Genomic DNA, 20,591 nt, shown 5'->3' with positions numbered 1-20,591 from the left:
AATAAAAACTTTATACAAAACGTCCGACAAAATCGTTTCCGCTTAGAATGTAAACAAACCGGCGAAATGACAGTCGCAATTTGTGAAAAATGCTATAATAATAACTCTTGAAAAATAAAAAAGATACGTTCTTACCATCAAATACTTTCATTCCATATTTTGTTGCTTTTTTTTTGTATTTCTTGGGATTTTGTTTTCAAGGAAACTTTTTATTTCATCTTCAGTTGGTTCAGCAACACGCTCAGCCATTTTGTTTTTCTCTACTCACGGTATATGAGCTGATATCCTAGTAGTAGAGTAGCCAATCAGAGCGCACGATTGCTCATATCCAGTCAATGTGGACAGAATAATAGCCTATATACTACAAACACACACACACATTACAATTCCATGACCTTGTGGCTTCATTAAGTTGTATGTTAACAATCAGCTCACAATTAAAAAAAAAAAGTCGAATGTGCGGGAAAATAAAAAAAATCTGAATCAAGACCTCGCTGAATCATTTTCCAGATGTAAATCGTGACATAACCTTTTTATAGACACATCTTCTTGTTCTTCTTCTTGAGTCATCCAGTGCCATCAGGTAGTGGTGAAGCACTAACGAAATTTGCATTCCATATCCCTTGATCTTTCATCGCAGCCGGTCAGTTTAATCCGTTAAAGCCCGTCTTCATCTCAGTGAGAGACTTCAGTGTAGTGTGTGGTCTCCCTTTTCTGCGTTTTGCCTCTGGAGACCACAAGAGCAATTTTCCAGCTGGTTCATCATGACATGAAACATGACCAGAGAGTGTCAGATGATGCCTTCTTACAATTAGAGAAATCTTGGGCAAGGATCCATAGAGAATTTTATTCCTCGTATGACTTCTCTAGGAGATGCTAGAAGCTGCTCATAACATTCTGGCGTATGTAGTATCCAGTCTTTTGCTGCGTTTTGAATTTAAAGGTGCTGACTGCAAAGTTGAATTCTGGGCAAAAATGTTCTATTTCTATTACTGTTGATGTTTCGAGATGTTTCACGTTGATTTGAGTTGAAATTGAGAAGTTGTTCTGCTGCATGCACCATGTATCCTGTGTGTAAATGTTTTGCCAAGATAAAAAGTGTCCCACAGTTTACAATTCCGGAGGTTGTCAAAGCAAGTGAGCAACAATATCACGTGACCACCGTGGGGCGTGTTTGATTTACTTTTAACCAAAACAAGTCGGCATGCGCAAACATGGCGGACTCCGCTCTCCCGCCAGCTAAAAGTCAGCGGAAAAGAAAAAGAAAATATGGAAGCAAATCAGCTAGAAAGCGCACCAGAAAAGTGATGGAAACCAAACGGTTGTCCGCAAGAATTTTCGTGAACGGACAGATTGACCGCTGGAATCGACTGAAGGATGAAACAGGTGCGAAATCTGATGAAGAATTTGCAGTGCTTGTCTTGGATTGGTGAGTCTGAGTATGGAGTTATCCACCTAATGTTTTGATCTTACAGAGAAAGAAACGATAGCACAAACGCAGGAACAGAGAAAAGATATATTTGTCTTTTGTTTCACGAATCTATTTGCGAATGTCAACCACAAATTACATCCCTTGCGACTCAAAACTCTCAGAAGTCGATGCAGAGTCACGATGTTTTCCTGCATTGCCATCTTGGTGTGATGCAGTTCCATAGTTATGCTAATTAGTTAAAGCTCCTTGCAGGTGGCTGTTTCCGTAGGTCCGTACTGTTTACCACAAGATGGAGGAAAACAGTCCCAAAACAGAGAAAAGCGGCCCTCCGGACATCAAAATGATCACATCTCGTCCGCATCATATTGTATTTTTCTTGCAGGATTTAGGAAAATGCCATGTACAATTAAAAAAAAAAAACAATTAAAAAATTTCAGATGACTTTGCAGTCAGCACCTTTAATGAGTGTGATTCAGAGCCGTAAAGCAAAATGGTCTCTAAGCAGGCCTGAAAGATTTTTGTCTTTGTCTCTATACATATAAAAAAAGCATGAAAAATTGGCAGAAAAAGAATACAGGGACGAACACAGTCACGCTGATCATCACACTGCTACAGGTATTGATGAACTACTGAATACATCATGGTGTGTTAGAATGAGGTAAACCATTCAACTCTGAAGAAAAAAAAAGTACACAGATGATGCCATGGTGTAAGGTGCAAGTTCTCTCTCTCACTCTCACTCACTCTCTCTCTCTGTCTCTCTCACACACTGTCTCTCTCTCCCACTCACTCTCTCTCTCTGTGCCACTCTCTCACGCTCTCTCTCTCACTCTCACTCACTCTCTCTCTCTGTCTCTCTTACACACTGTCTCTCTCTCCCACTCACTCTCTCTGTGTCACTCTCTCACGCTCTCTCTCTGTCTCTCTCTCTCTCTCTCTCTCTCTCTCTCTCTCTGTGTCACTCTCTCACACTGTCTCTCTCACACACTGTTTCACTCTCTCACTCTCTGTCTCTCTTACACTCTCTCACTCTCTCTCACTCTTTCTCTGTCTCTCTCACACACTCTCATGCTCTTTCTCCGTCTCTCTCACACACTCTGTCTCTCTCACTCACTCTCACTCTCTCTCTGGCTCTTTCACACACTCTCACTCTCTATCTCACTCTTTCATACGCTCTCTCTCTGTCACTCACTCACGCTCTGTCTCTGTCTCTCTCACACACTGTCTCTGTCTCACTCTCTCACGCACTCTCTCTCACGCTCTCTCACTCGCTCTCTCTCTCACACACACACACACACACACACACACACACACACACACACACTCTCTCATGCTCTTTCTCCATCTCTCTCACACATTGTCTCTCTCATTCACTCTCACACTCTCCCTCTCTCTCTCTCACTCACTCTCTCTTTCTCTGTCACTCTCTCACACGCTCTGTCTGTATGTCTCACACACTCACTCTCTCTCACTCTCTTTATCTCACTCTCTCACCCACTCTCTGTCTCTTTCACACACACTCTCTTTCACTCACTCACTCTCACTCTCTCTCACTCTCACTCTCTTTCTTTTTCCTTCTCACCCTCTTCCCAGGAGTCTTGATGAAATTCGCCAGAAACGGCATCATTCCCAGTCACCCACTCACTACTATAATCCACAGCAGGAGCATCGATCTGGAGACTCAGACTATGACTACTCAGAGGACAGGTACTTTAAACACATTTGCCTCTCTAAACCACATTTGATAACCAATACATCACATCATCACACACATGTTCTCTGACAAAACAAAAACTTCACACAAAACACTATTACTGAAGCACCAGCTATAGCCTGTGAAATAATAAGGAACAACACAGGAAGCTTGTTGCCATATGTTATGAGTTGATTTGCATACTGTGCTCAATAGGCTCAATCATATTTCAGTCTTTCTAACTAGACTCCAAACGTGGTTAAAATCTTCTCAGGATACAATCCAGATCCCAGACACATAAAACCAGCAGGTAGAAATGAAATCAATGAGAAGCTTCTGTTTTCTTATTAGATTTCTGCTCTGCTGTGAGTGCTGCTCCAAAATCACACAATCACCAAAATGCACATATTTTAGGGAGGGGGAAAAAAAACAACAAATATAAATTTATGATCATCCATGATGATACAAAATACATGTGCATGGAAGCACTGAGTCCTTCAAACCTGGTTGAAAAAAGTATACAGAATAAATGACAATTACTGGTACATATGCATAAATAGAAAACAAATATATAAATGCGTTTACATGTTGGGAAAAAAAAATTAAATCCCAATCGTAGTACTGCAATGTCAGAAAATTGGTACAGTTTCCCAAAGTACTGTATAAACATTGTGTCAAAGGTGAAACAGTAATTCTTAAGGTCAAATGATGTACTTTAAACAAGTTATAATGGGACACTACACCCTCTAGATCAACAACATAAAGGGTCCAAGCATGTACCCTTGAGGTATACCGTTTCATTGCCAAGCATTTAAATAACATATATATTTACTCAATGCCTAAAAGCGGAGCTCCTGATGAGTGTATGAGCAAAATATCCACAAAGTCACAAAATCAACCTGAATAGAATAATAATATTATAGCTTATGAACCTTTGAATTGTGTAGTGTCGTGTATTTCATGTCAATAAATTGCTGCATTGTCTTGTGACAGTGAGACCAATAATGAGATACACATCACAGTAACGAATACATATTTATTCCTTTCTTTGACGCCGCATGCCATGCACCAGAAACAACACCATGACATTTATTATGGTGTGATTCTGCTGGGTGCCTGGTGGACAGCAGTGAACCAGCACTTTCACTTTACAGCATTACTAGATAGTTATGATCGAATATCAAACTTGATATGTCAAGCAGTTGTCTGGTTACATCTGTCACATTCATGCGCACAGCACCATTAGAACTAATTACCATGCACCTGTTCCTGATCAGAGTGCAATCACAGCACATAAATACAGTATAAGGACTTGTAGTAACACACAGACTTTGCAAAGTATATGCACTGTACCCTTTGTCTAACGTTACCAAGTCTTGTATTTTGTATCACTTTTCTGGTTTTGACCCTGTTTGTGTTTTTGGACCTCTGATATCCTGTCTGCTCCTCGCTCGACCACTGCCTGTTTTTTGAATCTGCTTTTGTCTACGTTTTGGATCTGTTTGCTGGCGTGCTTTCAGTAAAACTCTTCTTGCACTTACATCTGTCGACCACCCTTACATGACAGAAACTGTCAACTGTCCAACAAACTAGTGGATGAATAAAACCATTTTAATTAGCTTTACCTGAAGATTTTCCATAAAATGTGTTTGTAAATAATCCAACGTTATTTTTTAAAAAGTAAATTAAAAATAAGTGCTGAATAAAAACCCATCTATCTTATGTAAGTAAAGATACAAATTTCATTGTCTGGTGGTCAAGTGTTTATGAGATGCGTTGCCTTGCACTTACGATCAGGTTCCCTGTGGTCGTACACGTACGTTGTTCGTACATACATACGGACATTGTATGATCAAAAGCTATCAAAAATCAGGTTGATGCATTACCATATGATCTTAAGTATGAGCCTCTGCTACAAAACACTACAGGCTACAGGTGAAGTTGTATAATATCATGTTTTCCAAGTTATCCAGCATCCTTGATAAGTATTGCTAGTGTACCACATATCTCATTTAAACCTGTGTCTATACTATCATACCTGTTTCTGTGTTACTAATTGTACTAATATAACTAACACATATGGCGGTTTCTAAACGTATGTCTGTCATTTTTGTATTTCTGTTGACTGACTCCTATGTTTGCCGTTTACATTATTTTGGTTTTGTGCCGTGAACGTCAAGTGAGGTCCTGGAGATGCACAGATCAATCCGGGGTGGAAGCGCTGAGTGCCTGCACACAAACAGGTAAAAGTGAGAGAAATAAGAACTGTTGGTAAAGTGGACTTCAGTTCCAATATTTGGACTTGAATGCATTTCCAAACCCCCTTTGCTATGTCATTTTGCTTCTTCGAAAACATCCAACGTCTTCTTCATTAATGTTCAAAACTTGAAACTAAACACAGTAAATTGGAACAGTAAATTGGATCAATCATATTAATATTATCAATAATTTGAAAGATCTAAAATGAGAGATAGACTGTGTTGTCCAGTCCTGTGGTTTGGCTGTTGGTTAGCTAGTTAAGTGCATTAGGAGATAAAAACAATGCATCAAAAGATACAAACAATTATATTAGATCCGATGGAGAACATGACTCAGCCAGCTGTGAGATGAGTGTTCAGGGACCGTCTAAAAAGTGCAAGACCGAAAAGGGATGCTACGAAAAATATTCGATTACCTCACCCTTATTCACTGTAGTGTCACCAAAATCACTGCACACATCAACAGTCTCCTGCTAGTGATTTTGGTGACACTACAGTGTATAGCAGTAAAGTTATTGAATATTTTCCATATTCACACTGATAATTCCCCAAAATTATGCAAAAGCACATTTTTCTAAACTAGCCGCTGTAATGTAACCAACAGGAGACGGTTGATGTGTGCAGTGATTTTGGTGACACTACAGTGAGTAAGGGTGAGGGAATCGAATTTTCGTAGCATCTCTTTTCGGTCCTGCACTTTTTAGACGGTCCCTGATCACTCGTCTCCCAGCCGGCTGCAGGGAGGCAGGGAGAGGGAGAGGGAGGGAGCGGTGTGAGGAGTCCCGCTCGGGAAACCGTTCGCCTTGATGGAAATCAGGTTGGAGCTCGTTGTCTGCCGTGGGACCGCAGGAAAGAGGCATCTGCTGCTTTAACAACGTTTCGCTTAAGAGTTATTGAGCCGGAAAGTTTGAATATATTTCCAACTTTGCCGCAGTTCAACCCGAGGATGAAACAGGACTTGATTAAATCATGGAAATGAGCCACGTTACCCAGTTTATTCCCCATATTACCCAGTTTATTCCCCATATTACCCAGTTTATTCCCCATATTACCCAGTTTATACCCCATATTACCCAGTTTATACCCCATATTACCCAGTTTATTCCCCATATTACCCAGTTTATTCCCCATATTACCCAGTTTATACCCCATATTACCCAGTTTATTCCCCATATTACCCAGTTTATACCCCATATTACCCAGTTTATACCCCATATTACCCAGTTTATTCCCCATATTACCCAGTTTATTCCCCATATTACCCAGTTTATTCCCCATATTACCCAGTTTATTCCCCATATTACCCAGTTTATACCCCATATTACCCAGTTTATTCCCCATATTACCCAGTTTATACCCCATATTACCCAGTTTATACCCCATATTACCCAGTTTATACCCCATATTACCCAGTTTATTCCCCATATTACCCAGTTTATTCCCCTCATTACCCAGTTTATTCCCCATATTACCCAGTTTATTCTCCATATTACCCAGTTTATTCCCCTCATTACCCAGTTTATTCCCCATATTACCCAGTTTATACCCCATATTACCCAGTTTATTCCCCATATTACCCAGTTTATACCCCATATTACCCAGTTTATACCCCATATTACCCAGTTTATTCCCCACATTACCCAGTTTATTCCCCATATTACCCAGTTTATACCCCACATTACCCAGTTTATTCCCCATATTACCCAGTTTATACCCCAAATTACCCAGTTTATTCCTCATATTACCCAGTTTATTCCTCTCATTACCCAGTTTATTCCCCTCATTACCCAGTTTATTCCCCTCATTACCCAGTTTATACCCCATATTACCCAGTTTATACCCCATATTACCCAGTTTATACCCCTCATTACCCAGTTTATTCCCCATATTACCCAGTTTATACCCCATATTACCCAGTTTATTCCCCACATTACCCAGTTTATTCCCCATATTACCCAGTTTATACCCCACATTACCCAGTTTATTCCTCATATTACCCAGTTTATACCCCATATTACCCAGTGTATTCCCCATATTACCCAGTTTATTCCCCATATTACCCAGTTTATTCCCCTCATTACCCAGTTTATTCCCCTCATTACCCAGTTTATTCCCCTCATTACCCAGTTTATTCCCCTCATTACCCAGTTTATTCCCCATATTACCCAGTTTATTCTCCATATTACCCAGTTTATTCCCCTCATTACCCAGTTTATTCCCCATATTACCCAGTTTATTCCTCATATTACCCAGTTTATACCCCATATTACCCAGTGTATTCCCCATATTACCCAGTTTATTCCCCATATTACCCAGTTTATTCCCCTCATTACCCAGTTTATTCCCCTCATTACCCAGTTTATTCCCCTCATTACCCAGTTTATTCCCCTCATTACCCAGTTTATACCCCATATTACCCAGTTTATTCCCCATATTACCCAGTTTATTCTCCATATTACCCAGTTTATTCCCCTCATTACCCAGTTTATTCCCCATATTACCCAGTTTATTCCCCATATTACCCAGTTTATTCCCCATATTACCCAGTTTATTCCCCTCATTACCCAGTTTATTCCCCATATTACCCAGTTTATACCCCATATTACCCAGTTTATACCCCATATTACCCAGTTTATTCCCCTCATTACCCAGTTTATTCCCCATATTACCCAGTTTATACCCCATATTACCCAGTTTATTCCCCATATTACCCAGTTTATTCCCCTCATTACCCAGTTTATACCCCATATTACCCAGTTTATTCCCCTCATTACCCAGTTTATTCCCCATATTACCCAGTTTATACCCCATATTACCCAGTTTATACCCCACATTAAGTTTATACCCCACATTACCCAGTTTATTCCCCATATTACCCAGTTTATTCCCCATATTACCCAGTTTATTCCCCATATTACCCAGTTTATACCCCATATTACCCAGTTTATACCCCACATTAAGTTTATACCCCACATTACCCAGTTTATTCCCCATATTACCCAGTTTATTCCCCATATTACCCAGTTTATTCCCCTCATTACCCAGTTTATTCCCCATATTACCCAGTTTATTCCCCTCATTACCCAGTTTATTCCCCATATTACCCAGTTTATTCCCCTCATTACCCAGTTTATTCCCCTCATTACCCAGTTTATTCCCCATATTACCCAGTTTATTCCCCTCATTACCCAGTTTATTCCCCATATTACCCAGTTTATACCCCATATTACCCAGTTTATACCCCACATTACCCAGTTTATTCCCCATATTACCCAGTTTATACCCCACATTACCCAGTTTATTCCCCATATTACCCAGTTTAGACCCCAAATTACCCAGTTTATTCCTCATATTACCCAGTTTATTCCTCTCATTACCCAGTTTATTCCCCTCATTACCCAGTTTATTCCCCTCATTACCCAGTTTATACCCCATATTACCCAGTTTATACCCCATATTACCCAGTTTATACCCCTCATTACCCAGTTTATTCCCCATATTACCCAGTTTATACCCCATATTACCCAGTTTATTCCCCACATTACCCAGTTTATTCCCCATATTACCCAGTTTATACCCCACATTACCCAGTTTATTCCTCATATTACCCAGTTTATACCCCATATTACCCAGTGTATTCCCCATATTACCCAGTTTATTCCCCATATTACCCAGTTTATTCCCCTCATTACCCAGTTTATTCCCCTCATTACCCAGTTTATTCCCCTCATTACCCAGTTTATTCCCCTCATTACCCAGTTTATTCCCCATATTACCCAGTTTATTCCCCATATTACCCAGTTTATACCCCATATTACCCAGTTTATTCCCCTCATTACCCAGTTTATTCCCCATATTACCCAGTTTATTCCTCATATTACCCAGTTTATACCCCATATTACCCAGTGTATTCCCCATATTACCCAGTTTATTCCCCATATTACCCAGTTTATTCCCCTCATTACCCAGTTTATTCCCCTCATTACCCAGTTTATTCCCCTCATTACCCAGTTTATTCCCCTCATTACCCAGTTTATTCCCCATATTACCCAGTTTATTCCCCATATTACCCAGTTTATTCTCCATATTACCCAGTTTATTCCCCTCATTACCCAGTTTATTCCCCATATTACCCAGTTTATTCCCCATATTACCCAGTTTATTCCCCATATTACCCAGTTTATTCCCCTCATTACCCAGTTTATTCCCCATATTACCCAGTTTATACCCCATATTACCCAGTTTATAACCCATATTACCCAGTTTATTCCCCTCATTACCCAGTTTATTCCCCATATTACCCAGTTTATAACTCATATTACCCAGTTTATTCCCCATATTACCCAGTTTATAACCCATATTACCCAGTTTATTCCCCTCATTACCCAGTTTATTCCCCATATTACCCAGTTTATAACTCATATTACCCAGTTTATTCCCCATATTACCCAGTTTATTCCCCTCATTACCCAGTTTATTCCCCTCATTACCCAGTTTATACCCCATATTACCCAGTTTATTCCCCTCATTACCCAGTTTATTCCCCATATTACCCAGTTTATACCCCATATTACCCAGTTTATACCCCACATTAAGTTTATACCCCACATTACCCAGTTTATTCCCCATATTACCCAGTTTATTCCCCATATTACCCAGTTTATACCCCATATTACCCAGTTTATACCCCATATTACCCAGTTTATACCCCACATTAAGTTTATACCCCACATTACCCAGTTTATTCCCCATATTACCCAGTTTATTCCCCATATTACCCAGTTTATACCCCTTATTACCCAGTTTATACCCCACATTAAGTTTATACCCCACATTACCCAGTTTATTCCCCATATTACCCAGTTTATTCCCCATATTACCCAGTTTATTCCCCTCATTACCCAGTTTATTCCCCATATTACCCAGTTTATTCCCCTCATTACCCAGTTTATTCCCCATATTACCCAGTTTATTCCCCTCATTACCCAGTTTATTCCCCTCATTACCCAGTTTATTCCCCATATTACCCAGTTTATTCCCCTCATTACCCAGTTTATTCCCCATATTACCCAGTTTATACCCCATATTACCCAGTTTATACCCCACATTACCCAGTTTATTCCCCATATTACCCAGTTTATACCCCATATTACCCAGTTTATTCCCCACATTACCCAGTTTATTCCCCATATTACCCAGTTTATACCCCACATTACCCAGTTTATTCTCCATATTACCCAGTTTATACCCCATATTACCCAGTTTATTCCTCATATTACCCAGTTTATTCCTCTCATTACCCAGTTTATTCCCCTCATTACCCAGTTTATTCCCCTCATTACCCAGTTTATACCCCACATTACCCAGTTTATACCCCACATTACCCAGTTTATACCCCATATTACCCTGTTTATACCCCTCATTACCCAGTTTATTCCCCATATTACCCAGTTTATACCCCATATTACCCAGTTTATACCCCACATTACCCAGTTTATTCCCCATATTACCCAGTTTATACCCCATATTACCCAGTTTATTCCTCATATTACCCAGTTTATTCCTCTCATTACCCAGTTTATTCCCCTCATTACCCAGTTTATTCCCCTCATTACCCAGTTTATACCCCATATTACCCAGTTTATACCCCACATTACCCAGTTTATACCCCATATTACCCAGTTTATACCCCTCATTACCCAGTTTATTCCCCATATTACCCAGTTTATACCCCATATTACCCAGTTTATTTCCGACATTACCCAGTTTATTCCCCATATTACCCAGTTTATACCCCACATTACCCAGTTTATTCCCCATATTACCCAGTTTATACCCCATATTACCCAGTTTATTCCCCATATTACCCAGTTTATACCCCATATTACCCAGTTTATTCCCCATATTACCCAGTTTATTCCCCTCATTACCCAGTTTATTCCCCTCATTACCCAGTTTATTCCCCTCATTACCCAGTTTATTCCCCATATTACCCAGTTTATACCCCACATTACCCAGTTTATTCCCCATATTACCCAGTTTATACCCCATATTACCCAGTTTATACCCCATATTACCCAGTTTATACCCCTCATTACCCAGTTTATTCCCCATATTACCCAGTTTATACCCCATATTACCCAGTTTATTCCCCACATTACCCAGTTTATTCCCCATATTACCCAGTTTATACCCCCACATTACCCAGTTTATTCCCCATATTACCCAGTTTATACCCCATATTACCCAGTTTATTCCCCTCATTACCCAGTTCATTCCCCATATTACCCAGTTTATACCCCTCATTGCCCAGTTTATTCCCCATATTACCCAGTTTATACCCCATATTACCCAGTTTATTCTCCATATTACCCAGTTTATTCCCCTCATTACCCAGTTTATTCCCCATATTACCCAGTTTATACCCCATATTACCCAGTTTATTCCCCATATTACCCAGTTTATTCCCCTCATTACCCAGTTTATTCCCCATATTACCCAGTTTATACCCCATATTACCCAGTTTATACCCCATATTACCCAGTTTATTCCCCTCATTACCCAGTTTATTCCCCATATTACCCAGTTTATACCCCATATTACCCAGTTTATTCCCCATATTACCCAGTTTATTCCCCTCATTACCCAGTTTATACCCCATATTACCCAGTTTATTCCCCTCATTACCCAGTTTATTCCCCATATTACCCAGTTTATACCCCTCATTACCCAGTTTATACCCCACATTAAGTTTATACCCCACATTACCCAGTTTATTCCCCATATTACCCAGTTTATTCCCCATATTACCCAGTTTATACCCCATATTACCCAGTTTATACCCCACATTACCCAGTTTATTCCCCATATTACCCAGTTTATTCCCCATATTACCCAGTTTATACCCCATATTACCCAGTTTATACCCCACATTAAGTTTATACCCCACATTACCCAGTTTATTCCCCATATTACCCAGTTTATTCCCCATATTACCCAGTTTATTCCCCTCATTACCCAGTTTATTCCCCATATTACCCAGTTTATTCCCCTCATTACCCAGTTTATTCCCCTCATTACCCAGTTTATTCCCCATATTACCCAGTTTATTCCCCTCATTACCCAGTTTATTCCCCATATTACCCAGTTTATACCCCACATTACCCAGTTTATACCCCATATTACCCAGTTTATATCCCTCATTACCCAGTTTATTCCCCATATTACCCAGTTTATACCCCATATTACCCAGTTTATTCCCCACATTACCCAGTTTATTCCCCATATTACCCAGTTTATACCCCACATTACCCAGTTTATTCCCCATATTACCCAGTTTATACCCCATATTACCCAGTTTATTCCTCATATTACCCAGTTTATTCCTCTCATTACCCAGTTTATTCCACTCATTACCCAGTTTATTCCCCTCATTACCCAGTTTATACCCCATATTACCCAGTTTATACCCCACATTACCCAGTTTATACCCCATATTACCCAGTTTATACCCCTCATTACCCAGTTTATTCCCCATATTACCCAGTTTATACCCCATATTACCCAGTTTATACCCCACATTACCCAGTTTATACCCCATATTACCCAGTTTATATCCCTCATTACCCAGTTTATTCCCCATATTACCCAGTTTATACCCCATATTACCCAGTTTATTCCCCACATTACCCAGTTTATTCCCCATATTACCCAGTTTATACCCCACATTACCCAGTTTATTCCCCATATTACCCAGTTTATACCCCATATTACCCAGTTTATTCCTCATATTACCCAGTTTATTCCTCTCATTACCCAGTTTATTCCACTCATTACCCAGTTTATTCCCCTCATTACCCAGTTTATACCCCATATTACCCAGTTTATACCCCACATTACCCAGTTTATACCCCATATTACCCAGTTTATACCCCTCATTACCCAGTTTATTCCCCATATTACCCAGTTTATACCCCATATTACCCAGTTTATACCCCACATTACCCAGTTTATTCCCCATATTACCCAGTTTATACCCCATATTACCCAGTTTATTCCTCATATTACCCAGTTTATTCCTCTCATTACCCAGTTTATTCCCCATATTACCCAGTTTATACCCCACATTACCCAGTTTATACCCCATATTACCCAGTTTATACCCCACATTACCCAGTTTATACCCCATATTACCCAGTTTATACCCCTCATTACCCAGTTTATTCCCCATATTACCCAGTTTATACCCCATATTACCCAGTTTATTCCCCACATTACCCAGTTTATTCCCCATATTACCCAGTTTATACCCCACATTACCCAGTTTATTCCCCATATTACCCAGTTTATACCCCACATTACCCAGTTTATTCCTCATATTACCCAGTTTATTCCTCTCATTACCCAGTTTATTCCACTCATTACCCAGTTTATTCCCCTCATTACCCAGTTTATACCCCATATTACCCAGTTTATACCCCACATTACCCAGTTTATACCCCATATTACCCAGTTTATACCCCTCATTACCCAGTTTATTCCCCATATTACCCAGTTTATACCCCATATTACCCAGTTTATACCCCACATTACCCAGTTTATTCCCCATATTACCCAGTTTATACCCCATATTACCCAGTTTATTCCTCATATTACCCAGTTTATTCCTCTCATTACCCAGTTTATTCCCCTCATTACCCAGTTTATTCCCCTCATTACCCAGTTTATACCACATATTACCCAGTTTATACCCCACATTACCAAGTTTATACCCCATATTACCCAGTTTATACCCCTCATTACCCAGTTTATTCCCCATATTACCCAGTTTATACCCCATATTACCCAGTTTATTTCCCACATTACCCAGTTTATTCCCCATATTACCCAGTTTATACCCCACATTACCCAGTTTATTCCCCATATTACCCAGTTTATACCCCATATTACCCAGTTTATTCCCCATATTACCCAGTTTATACCCCATATTACCCAGTTTATTCCCCATATTACCCAGTTTATTCCCCTCATTACCCAGTTTATTCCCCATATTACCCAGTTTATACCCCACATTACCCAGTTTATTCCCCATATTACCCAGTTTATACCCCACATTACCCAGTTTATTCCCCATATTACCCAGTTTATACCCCACATTACCCAGTTTATTCCCCATATTACCCAGTTTATACCCCACATTACCCAGTTTATACCCCATATTACCCAGTTTATACCCCACATTACCCAGTTTATTCCCCATATTACCCAGTTTATACCCCACATTATCCAGTTTATACCCCATATTACCCAGTTTATACCCCACATTACCCAGTTTATTCCCCATATTACCCAGTTTATACCCCACATTACCCAGTTTATTCCCCATATTACCCAGTTTATACCCCACATTACCCAGTTTATTCCCCATATTACCCAGTTTATACCCCACATTACCCAGTTTATTCCCCATATTACCCAGTTTATACCCCATATTACCCAGTTTATTCCCCATATTACCCAGTTTATTCCCCTCATTACCCAGTTTATTCACCATATTACCCAGTTTATTCTCCATATTACCCAGTTTATCCCCCACGTTACCCAGTTTATACCCCACATTACCCAGTTTATTCCCCATATTACCCAGTTTATACCCCACATTACCCAGTTTATTCCCCATATTACCCAGTTTATACCCCACATTACCCAGTTTATTCCCCATATTACCCAGTTTATACCCCACATTACCCAGTTTATACCCCATATTACCCAGTTTATACCCCACATTACCCAGTTTATTCCCCATATTACCCAGTTTATACCCCACATTATCCAGTTTATACCCCATATTACCCAGTTTATACCCCACATTACCCAGTTTATTCCCCATATTACCCAGTTTATACCCCACATTACCCAGTTTATTCCCCATATTACCCAGTTTATACCCCACATTACCCAGTTTATTCCCCATATTACCCAGTTTATACCCCATATTACCCAGTTTATTCCCCATATTACCCAGTTTATACCCCATATTACCCAGTTTATTCCCCATATTACCCAGTTTATTCCCCTCATTACCCAGTTTATTCACCATATTACCCAGTTTATTCTCCATATTACCCAGTTTATCCCCCACGTTACCCAGTTTATTCCCCACATTACCCAGTTTATTCCCCATATTACCCAGTTTATTATCCATATTACCCAGTTTATTCTCCATATTACCCAGTTTATCCCCCACATTACCCAGTTTTCCCCCACGTTACCCAGTTTATTCCCCATCTTACCCAGTTTATTCTCCATATTACCCAGTTTATTCCCCATATTACCCAGTTTATTCTCCACACACTTCATTCAAACCATAGCTTCAAACATGAGTTTAAAGTTATCACTTTATAAGATGAAACCAAATTAACACATTATAATGTGACACGTTTCACATAATAACATGAAAATATATTGTTTTAACATGAAAAATATATGGGCGGCACGGTGGTGTAGTGGTTAGCGCTGTCGCCTCACAGCAAGAAGGTCCTGGGTTCGAGCCCCGGGGCCGGCGAGGGCCTTTCTGTGTGGAGTTTGCATGTTCTCCGCGTGGGTTTCCTCCGGGTGCTCCGGTTTCCCCCACAGTCCAAAGACATGCAGGTTAGGTTAACTGGTGACTCTAAATTGACCGTAGGTGTGAATGTGAGTGTGAATGGTTGTCTGTGTCTCTGTGTCAGCCCTGTGATGACCTGGCGACTTGTCCAGGGTGTACCCCGCCTTTCGCCTGTAGTCAGCTGGGATAGGCTCCAGCTTGCCTGTGACCCTGTAGAAGGATAAAGCGGCTAGAGATGATGAGATGAAAAATATATTGTTATTACAATAAACTTTTCATGTTATTACGTCATATAAATTTTTTTTCTGGTGTGGCAGCAATACGCTTCTGTAATAAATCTGTTAAAAATCACAAAAAAAGTGTAACCCAAGTCAAAGCTTTAGATAATTTAATTGAGTACAATACCTATAAATACACTTAGTTTTCTTTCTTTTCATGTCTGACTTCCATGTTTACATTTCTTGTTCACTAATGCACTTTTTCTTTACCCTTCTCATTGCATGGCCTTCTCATTTCGTGCATTAATTTTGATAGGAACTTAGCTAGACACTGTAATACTTTGCCCCCAAAGATGCCTTTGTTAGTGAACGGCATTCACAAAGACATATACAGGTAAGATCTGAGTCTGTACTAGACTGTTACTAAGAATTCACTAAAACCCTCACGTCTTACCCGTTGTGATAGTTTCTACCCATGTTTCTCTCAGTTCTTTTACACAGTTTGTGTGTTTTCTTGGCCTGTTGCTTGATTTAGCACTTAAATTACATAACCAGGCTATCTCCTCCAGTAGCCCACAGAAAAAAATAAATAAATAAATAAATAAATAAATAAACCTCTCCTCTGCTTCTCAGCTGTTGTGTTTCTTTTTATCATTTAAATTTGTTTTTCAACATTTAAACTTTTCAACATTTTCAACATTTAAATTTGTTCTTTTTGTTTTGGCTTTCTTGCACGCTTTTCTGTTTATTTCTTTATTCCCATGCTAAGCTCCACCCTCCCTGCATGCCTAAAGAGCAAATCAACACGGCGACTAGAAGGGGGTGGGGTTTCACCTCGTAGCCCCGCCCCACAGCGTGTGCTCAGATTTACCGATGAGGTCAGCATTAGGTAAGCGCCCTCAAGATATTTAAGCTTGAAACAAATGTGAAATATCACATTTCTCTCTTTTATCATGTAGTATACTGGTATATGGCAGGCATCTAGAGAAAATCTGACCACGCCCACCTGATCCCTCAGAAAATCTGACCGACCCTACCTGCTCTTACACTTACCCTGATCCATGACCCATCACAGAAACCCATGCCAGAAGAAACTTGACCACACCTGCCTGCTCCAATGGACACTCTGACTATTTCCAGAAGCCACTCCAACTTAAAATTTTGCCACGCCCACTAATTCATACAGATACTCGAACCTCGCCTAGCAACATGAACAGAAACCCTGACCACTCCCAGCAGCAAGTATGGCCACAGCCATACACTCCCACAGAAACCAACCACACCCACATAAATGCTGACCACACCCACAGACTATCACAGGAACTCTGACCACGCCCACACAGTCCTACAGAAATTTACCATACCTACCTCCTCTCAGATAAATTCTGACCACACCCACCCACTCCCACAGGAACTTTGATCACACCCATCTATTCTTTAAACATCTTATTCTCACTTTTTCTTTCTTTTCTATTTTTATTCTTTGATTGTAATATTTTGCTTTATTAATTCTTTCTTTGTTTTTTTTAAAGGAAATAACTGTACTGTAAATAAACTGTACTTTAATTAACTTTAATTGTAAATGGTCTATTACTTTATTCTATATTTTCTTTTTCTTTTTTTTTTACTTTTTTTTTACTTGTTACTTTATTACTTCTGATTAATTCTGACCACACCCTCCTACTCCCACAGGGGCTCTGACCACGCCTGTCCACTACTCTGATCACCCTTGAATATTTAACAGTTATTCCACTTAATCTCGTCGTACATGGCTTATAGCCGACTCGGTGCTACGCGCCTCGTTAGCTATAAGCCATGTACAACAAGATTGAGTGGAATAACTGTTTTATTCTATCCACATTCACTGGATTTTGAGAAACAGAGCATTTTTATTTTTATTTTTTGCAAATTCGATAAATAAAAACTTTATACAAAACGTCCAACAAAATCATTTCCACTTAGAATGTAAACAAACCGGCGACACGACAGGAGCAATTTGTGAAAAATGCGATGATAATAATGCTATAATTCAATCAGAAGGGGTTGGGGGGGTCGTTTTCGAGTAGAGTTTTTATTTCGTCCTCGGTTGGTTCAGCAATACGCTCCGCCATTTTGTTTTTCTCTACTCACAGTATATGAACTGATAGCCGAGTAGTCCAGTAGCCAATCAGAGTGCACGATTGCTCATATCCAGTGAATGTGGAGAGAATAATATCTCATGATCTGAGTTCCCATAATATAAACTGCTAACAATAGACTTCTTACTGAAAATGCTGATTCACCCAAGAATATTTTTGAAATATAGCTATTTTAGTAACCAAAGTGTCTACATTATATTCATAACATTTAAATATCGAACATCGCCCCGAATTAAGATGTTAACGATCGTAAAGATACATGACTATACTTTGGTCAAGGTTGTAAAGTAGTAGCGCTGCTCTGTTGTAAATCCGTGCAGCTCATTTCCTAGAATGTTGTTAGTGGCATTTATAGACCTCCCATTTGACCTAACTGCTCAAGCTCCACGAATATATCTTCAGTGCCGATTTACCTGAAGACATTTGAAGCATGTTCTTTGGACTTGGATTAAGATTGTTCTTGTAGGACTTTAATCAGGACTGTTTATTATCAGTGTCAGCTTTCAGGGTAGTACAGTCTAATAATCAGCTGTCTGCCAATGAAAAAGACTTAAGAGAGGAAAATAGAACCAGGGCTGGATGCCAGGTGTGTGTCGATATCCTGCACCTACAGACCTAGTTTGTGCACCGGCCAGCTGGCCAAAGGAGAAGGCACAGTCCCAAATCACTAATGAGCCATTTTGGCAGCTAGAGGCAGAAGCTCTCTACACTGAGCGACTGACTCAGCTCATAAAGTTCCCATAATGCGCCATTCCCAAAAACGTAGTTTAAATGTGCATTAATTTCCATGGCCAAGTGGTAGACTGAACAGTTTACACCATCAACTGGAGAAAACATGGGCTCCACTACCTCTCATTCTATAGAAATGAAGCCAAAACACCTACTCCATGTTGTCAAACCTGGAGCCAGAGTCTGCACAGTAGAGACAAGAGTCAAAGTCAGGTACATCTACTCATTTGGTATGTCCACCTACTGTGTCTGCCACCTTCCTCTCATACCAAGGTCCACATTATCTGCACATTATCTTCATTGTGGAAATCAATCTTCCATTTACAACCCCGATTCCAAAAAAGTTGGGACAAAGTACAAATTGTAAATAAAAACAGAATGCAATGATGTGGAAGTTTCAAAATTCCATATTTTATTCAGAATAGAACATAGATGACATATCAAATGTTTAAACTGAGAAAATGTATCATTTAAAGAGAAAAATTAGGTGATTTTAAATTTCATGACAACAACACATCTCAAAAAAGTTGGGACAAGGCCATGTTTCCCACTGTGAGACATCCCCTTTTCTCTTTACAACAGTCTGTAAACGTCTGGGGACTGAGGAGACAAGTTGCTCAAGTTTAGGGATAGGAATGTTAACCCATTCTTGTCTAATGTAGGATTCTAATTGCTCAACTGTCTTAGGTCTTTTTTTGTTGTATCTTCCGTTTTATGATGCGCCAAATGTTTTCTATGGGTGAAAGATCTGGACTGCAGGCTGGCCAGTTCAGTACCCGGACCCTTCTTCTACGCAGCCATGATGCTGTAATTGATGCAGTATGTGGTTTGGCATTGTCATGTTGGAAAATGCAAGGTCTTCCCTGAAAGAGACATCGTCTGGATGGGAGCATATGTTGCTCTAGAACCTGGATATAACTTTCAGCATTGATGGTGTCTTTCCAGATGTGTAAGCTGCCCATGCCACATGCACTAATGCAACCCCATACCATCAGAGATGCAGACTTCTGAACTGAGCGCTGATAACAACTTGGGTCGTCCTTCTCCTCTTTAGTCCGAATGACACGGCGTCCCTGATTTCCATAAAGAACTTCACATTTTGATTCGTCTGACCACAGAACAGTTTTCCATTTTGCCACAGTCCATTTTAAATGAGCCTTGGCCCAGAGAAGACATCTGCGCTTCTGGATCATGTTTAGATACGGCTTCTTCTTTGAACTATAGAGTTTTAGCTGGCAACGGTGGATGGCACGGTGAATTGTGTTCACAGATAATGTTCTCTGGAAATATTCCTGAGCCCATTTTGTGATTTCCAATACAGAAGCATGCCTGTATGTGATGCAGTGCCGTCTAAGGGCCCGAAGATCACGGGCACCCAGTATGGTTTTCCGGCCTTGACCCTTACGCACAGAGATTCTTCCAGATTCTCTGAATCTTTTGATGATATTATGCACTGTAGATGATGATATGTTCAAACTCTTTGCAATTTTACACTGTTGAACTCCTTTCTGATATTACTC

The 20,591-nt window shown here is 39.9% G+C and overlaps 1 protein-coding gene across 1 annotated transcript in view; it reads left to right on the top strand.

Moving 5' to 3' along the window:
* The window catches only part of rims1b (regulating synaptic membrane exocytosis 1b), a 177,072-nt gene that overhangs the window by 108,903 nt on the left and 47,578 nt on the right, over positions 1–20,591 (top strand). The window contains exons 16-18 of the mRNA XM_060898963.1: positions 3,026–3,139; positions 5,306–5,368; positions 16,974–17,093. Of these exons, the coding sequence (XP_060754946.1) occupies positions 3,026–3,139; positions 5,306–5,368; positions 16,974–17,093 (297 nt within the window). The remainder of the gene's footprint in view (positions 1–3,025; positions 3,140–5,305; positions 5,369–16,973; positions 17,094–20,591) is intronic.

This window comes from Neoarius graeffei, chromosome 18, assembly GCF_027579695.1.
Source record: "Neoarius graeffei isolate fNeoGra1 chromosome 18, fNeoGra1.pri, whole genome shotgun sequence".
Lineage (NCBI taxonomy): Eukaryota > Metazoa > Chordata > Actinopteri > Siluriformes > Ariidae > Neoarius > Neoarius graeffei.
Note: the sequence above shows the minus strand (reverse complement) of the source record. Positions and strands in the feature narration are given on the sequence as shown.